The sequence below is a fragment of the Lucilia cuprina genome, chromosome 6, assembly GCF_022045245.1.
Source record: "Lucilia cuprina isolate Lc7/37 chromosome 6, ASM2204524v1, whole genome shotgun sequence".
NCBI classification, from domain to species: domain Eukaryota; kingdom Metazoa; phylum Arthropoda; class Insecta; order Diptera; family Calliphoridae; genus Lucilia; species Lucilia cuprina.
Genome location: NC_060954.1, coordinates 56,767,187 through 56,772,864, shown reverse-complemented (window position 1 = coordinate 56,772,864; position 5,678 = coordinate 56,767,187). Strand labels below are relative to the sequence as shown.

General features: G+C 29.6%; 1 protein-coding gene across 1 annotated transcript; it reads left to right on the top strand.

The window, feature by feature from the left end:
* The first annotated feature begins 219 nt into the window (after positions 1–219).
* LOC111685847 (segmentation polarity homeobox protein engrailed) lies at positions 220–5,678 on the top strand. Its single transcript, XM_023448132.2, has 3 exons — positions 220–1,803; positions 4,300–4,397; positions 4,906–5,678. Exons 1-3 carry the CDS (start codon positions 354–356, stop codon positions 5,152–5,154), a joined length of 1,797 nt encoding a protein of 598 aa, XP_023303900.2. The 5' UTR covers positions 220–353; the 3' UTR covers positions 5,155–5,678.

Below are 5,678 nucleotides of genomic sequence, written 5' to 3'. Positions count from 1 at the left end.
CTGCTTCACTTGGTAAAGACGTTAAACAACTGTGATTAGTTAATTTACTCGTTGACTTCAACGTGAACGGACGTGTGTGTAAAAGAAACAAGAATTTTTCCAAAAGAAAAAAAAATAAAATAAGAATTAAAAGAAAAACACCGTAATATAAAAATAAAAAAAGAAAATTTAAAACAAAAGAAAATATTTTAAAAATTTAACGGAAAAAGAAAAGAGAATTTTTTTTTTTTAAAGTAAAATATTTTATAAAAAACAACTTTAATAAATGTGTGTTTAACAAGTGTTTAAAGAAAAAAATTTTATAATTTTTTTAAGAAAAAGTTTAAAAAAAAATTTGTTGCTAAAATCCACTCATGGCCTTAGAGGATCGTTGTAGCCCCCAAACAGCTCCATCACCACCAGCAGCAGCAACAGCAGCAGGCATACCTCAAACTCCCTTACAACCAACACATTTTCTCAACACCTCAGCTGCGGCGGCACTTTTGGATATGAGTTTAAGTCAAACAGAATCTGTTCCCGTACCTACCGCTCCCAATATGTTGCCCCATACCGTGGCCTCTTTATATCAGCAACAGCAATTGCAACACTTACAGCAATTGCATCATTTACAACAGTTACATCAACAGCAATTGGCTGCCGGTGTTTTTCAACATCCCGGTTATGATTTATCCGCACAGGCACGCTTAAGTGTTTCACCCGGAGCTCATTCTACCTCCTCTACGCCAGCCTCTACCATGACCATTAAGGAAGAAGAAAGTGATTCGATTATGGGTGATAGTTTTAATGGTGATCATGATCATTCTGCTTTACATGGCAGTAATGTTACCGAAGACGAGGAAGAGGAGGCTGATATTGATGTTGATGTCGATGAGGATGATAATGTTTTACATCGTACACCGCCGCCGGCTCATCAGCAATCGAGTAAACCCACCTTGGCTTTTAGTATTTCGAATATCCTTAGTGATCGCATTGGCCATCAACAGCAGCAGCAGCAACAGCAACAACAGCTACAAACTAAAGAAGAAGAGTTGAGTGGTAAACACAGTGCTTATGGCCAACATAATTCCAGCATATTTCGTCCTTTCCATGAAAGTAGAGCCGCCACTGCTACTCCCTCCGCCTTTACCCGTGTTGATTTATTAGAATTGAGTAGACAACAACAGGCGGCGGCGGCCGCTGCTACCGCCGCCATGATGTTGGAAAGAGCCAATATTTTAAATTGTTTCAATCCGGCGGCTTATCCACGTATACACGAGGAAATCTTACAAAGTCGTATGCGTAGAACTGGTATTTTAGCGGCTCCCAATATGCAAACACCAGTTCAAACACCAGCACAGCACAACAAAAGTATGGAACCACTACTTACCTCCCCCGCTCTTTCCACATCCTCCGCCTCATCACAATCGGCCTTGGGCTCTTTGTGCAAGACCGTCTCACAAATCGGACAAACTACACCACCAGCGGCCAGTACACCCTCCTGTTCCTCCGTAGCCAGTTTATCATCGCCACCACCCTCATTAAACAGCAACAACAACAATACCTCCGTTTCATCAGCTTCCTCATCTAACTCTTCGTCCTGTGCTTCATCTTCAAATTCTTCATTGAATTCCTCACCCACCAGCCGTAAAAATAACAGTCCTCAACCCATACCACCACCATCGGCTATTAGTCGTGACTCGGGCATGGAAAGTTCTGATGATACAAAATCAGAAACTGGCTCCACCACCAATTCAGAAACGGGCAAAAATGAAATGTGGCCCGCTTGGGTGTTCTGCACGCGTTACAGTGATCGTCCCAGTTCGGGTAAGTTTGAAATTTATAAAAAAATGTCTCTTAGTTACGTCAATTAGAAAAATCTTAAATGGTCCTTCGCTCCCGAAAAAACAATTATAATCATTTTAACCTTCAAACTTAAAATGCTTTCATAATGAAGGTCAGGTCTTATAATTATTAGTTTTTTTTTTTTTTTGAAATATGATACAACAGCCAAACATTACATCCATCAAATCTATAGATAAAGGTCACCTAAATAGACTGCGGCAAAATCCTTTAAAATCTTATAAAAATATCTTTTCAAAATGACCTGCTGTGAGTTGACATAAACAATTGTCCCAAGTAAGCGAGCGAGAGTAGAGTGTGTAATGTTTTGCCGACTTTATAGTATTTGATGTCACACAAAATGTCATACAATTACCCAAAGAACACACATATGTAAGATTTTCGACAAAAAAAAACACACATAAAATGTAAAATAATCTTTACAAAATTACCTCGAGAACGAAAAACTACTTACAAGCTACAACAACGACAACAAAAAACATTTAGTATGAAAAGAAAACTCTTTTTTTTATGTTAAAAAGCAAGTGTTGATGGAAATCTGGGGGAAAACTGATAAAAACAAAATTTGGATTAGTTTAAAATAACATAGACACGTGCTTCCTAAATGAAATGGATAGAGAAGGGGGGAGTGTAGTAATAATGGTTTTTTAAATATGTGTGTGTTGAAAGAGATTTTGATTGTGTTTTTTGGGGTTTTTTTAAAAAAAGTTTTATTTTTATTGAAATTTAATGTGTTTTAATGGTTTTTTAATTGTTAGAAATTGACAGATTTATGGTGGAGAAGAAAAAAGGAAAGATTTCGGTTAGCACTTACCAATAAGAAGCTATTTAAATAAGTAACAGCTTTTAAACAAATCTCTTTTAATATGAACTTAAGCATTTAGTCAATCGGAAAGCCTTTGCTAATGAAAGGGAAAAAGCTATTAATACTTTTATTAAAATATCTTATCGCTATTATTCTAAAAACCAAAAAAAAAGCTTTTTTTAAAACTTTATTTTTATATTCAAAAGCTTTTGTATTTTAAAACAAGCTTAAAGCTTTAAAAATTTGTTTAAAAGCCTTAAACAGTTTTACTTTTAATAAATAACTAAATACAAGTGAAATCATTAGTAAAATTTATTAAAAGTTTTCTTTACTAAATTTTCTAAACTTCTAAAATAAAGCTTTTTCTTTGTTGAAGTTTTTGCTTGGTTAATCTGAATACAGTTTATGTTAGTATATTATAGTTAGGCCTTAAAGCTTTCCAAAGTTCTTAAATAATGTTTTTTTGTTTTATTAACTTATTTAGCAACTTTTAACTTTCATTTAAAGAAATCTTTAAAAATTATTAAAGTTTTTTAAGAAAGATTTAACATTTTCTTTGAAGAAAGCTTTTATATGTTATTTTGTATAAAAAAAGGTTAGGCTAAAGCTTTTAAGTTTAAATTTGCAACGATTTATTTAAATCTTAGATTTTTTCTGTTTTAAAGCTTTTAAGTTTTAAGGCGAAAGAAATGGTTTTGCTTAAAGGCTTTTAAAGTTTAAGATAAACTTAGGAGACATTAAAAGCGTTGTAACTAAAGTTAAAGCTTTTTAAATGATTTTCAAAATATTTTTTACTAAAAGCTTTGAAATAAAGCTTTATGTTTCTTAAACTTAGCAAGCTAAAAAAAGCTTTTCGTTTTTTAAAGCTTTAAAATTAAGCTTTTACATTACTAAAAAAAGCCTTTTGATTGGCACAACTTTAAAATCAGTTATTTTACTTAATTTTGTTGTTTAAAGCTTAAAACTTATAAAAAAGCTTTTTAGCCAAAACTTTTAAAAAAGCTTTTTAGCCAAAACTTTAAAAAAAGCTTTTTTTCTTTTAGTTATTAAATTTAACTTAATTTTAATTTCAAAAGCTTTTAGGGGCAAAAAAAGCTTTTTTATTATTAAAACTTTAATCTTTTTAATGAAAACCTTTTCTTTAACAATTAAACTGTTTTTTTTATAACAATTAACACCTGTTTTCATTAAACGTTTCTTTCCTGGAAAACACTTTCAATATATATTTTTTCTTCTTCATTTTTTTATATTTTTTCTGCTATTAATTAACATTAACTATTCAATATCATAGAAAAAACGACCGCTAACAAGTTGTTGTTTATCTTTTTTTTAAATATAATATTCATAAGCAAAATGACAGCTGTCATTGTTGGTCTATGATGTCGGCTTTATTATTGAAAAAAAAAGAAAAATATTAAAAAAAATGTTTCTAATTGTTCAAGCGAAAAATTTTTTTTTGCTATTTCTTAATAAAATAATCATTTACTTGAATTTTAATATTAAAAGTGACATTTTATTTTTGTAATATTTCCAACTCATTAAATATTTTAAACAGGTTTAGTTATGATAATGATAGAAAATAAAAAGAATTTGCTTTTGTCACATAAATATGTTTATTAATTTTTATTTATATATTATTTTTTCTTATTTTTTAGGACCTCGTTATAGACGTCCCAAATTGCCTAAAGATAAAACTACTGATGAGAAAAGACCACGTACCGCATTTTCCAGTGAACAATTGGTTAGACTAAAAGTAAGTATTTATTTTTTTTTAATTTCAAACTTAAATTCCTGCATATAACACATTAACAAAACTATTCATTGCCTTCTTCTACATAACCTTCAAAAATGTTTTCAAAAAAAAAAAATTGAAAAAAAAATTTTTCTGAAACATAACTAATTGTTAATTTATGATACTAGTATGTAACCTTGTAGTTTGTCATATTTTCAAAATATTTAGACAAAATTTGTAACACTTGGCAGGGTGTCCTGTGTCCTTTTTTTAAAAAAAACATTTTGCTAACAATTTTTGAAACCACAACTAAACGCCTTAAAGACAATACACATTTAAAAGAGACAACAACAATATATACAATATGTTCTTAAACTAGTTGTGTTGTTGTTGGTTCTACAGAGTTGCTTTAATTGTTTTGTTAATTCGTTATGGTCTTGTCTTTAAACCACCTTAGATAATTGATTATACCCAAAATGTAAAAACCTTTTGAAACTAATTTTTTTTCTTTATTTTCTTCTATTTTTAGCGTGAGTTTAATGAAAATCGTTATTTAACCGAAAGAAGACGCCAACAATTGAGTTCAGAATTGGGTTTAAATGAGGCTCAAATCAAAATTTGGTTTCAAAATAAACGCGCCAAAATTAAGAAATCTTCTGGTTCGAAAAATCCTTTGGCTTTACAATTAATGGCCCAAGGTTTGTATAATCATACCACAGTGCCTCTAACCAAAGAGGAAGAAGAATTAGAAATGCGCATGAATGGTCAAATACCTTAAATTAGCCAAATTATAAATATCCTCAAAAAAAAAAAAAAAAAACACACTCTCAAATTAGTGCAATATTTTGTAAAAATTGTAAAAAAAACTAAAATCTTTTGCTTAAAACAAATCTACTCTTTTCTCCTTTTCTCGTTAATTAATTTATTTTATTTGTAATTAAAACTTTATTATTGTGATATTATTGTAAAAAAAAAAAAACAGAAAAACTTATAAAAAACAAAAAATTCCTAAAATATTGTATAAAAAAACAACATCTAACTTATGCATAACAATTTATCCCTCTATCTAATAAACTTTCTTTGGAAAAATGTTATCAAAAAAAAATCCTGTATATATACAAAAAAATTATAATTTTAAAAATTTCTCAAAAACAAGTTCAAACTTTACTCTTGTAAATTAATCCTAAAAATACTTATTTATTAACACTTTAAGAGCATCTGATAAAACAAGTATTATTTTTTTCTATATATTTTTTTTGTTTCTATAAAAAAAAAATTCCTATCTAAACATTAAACTCTGTA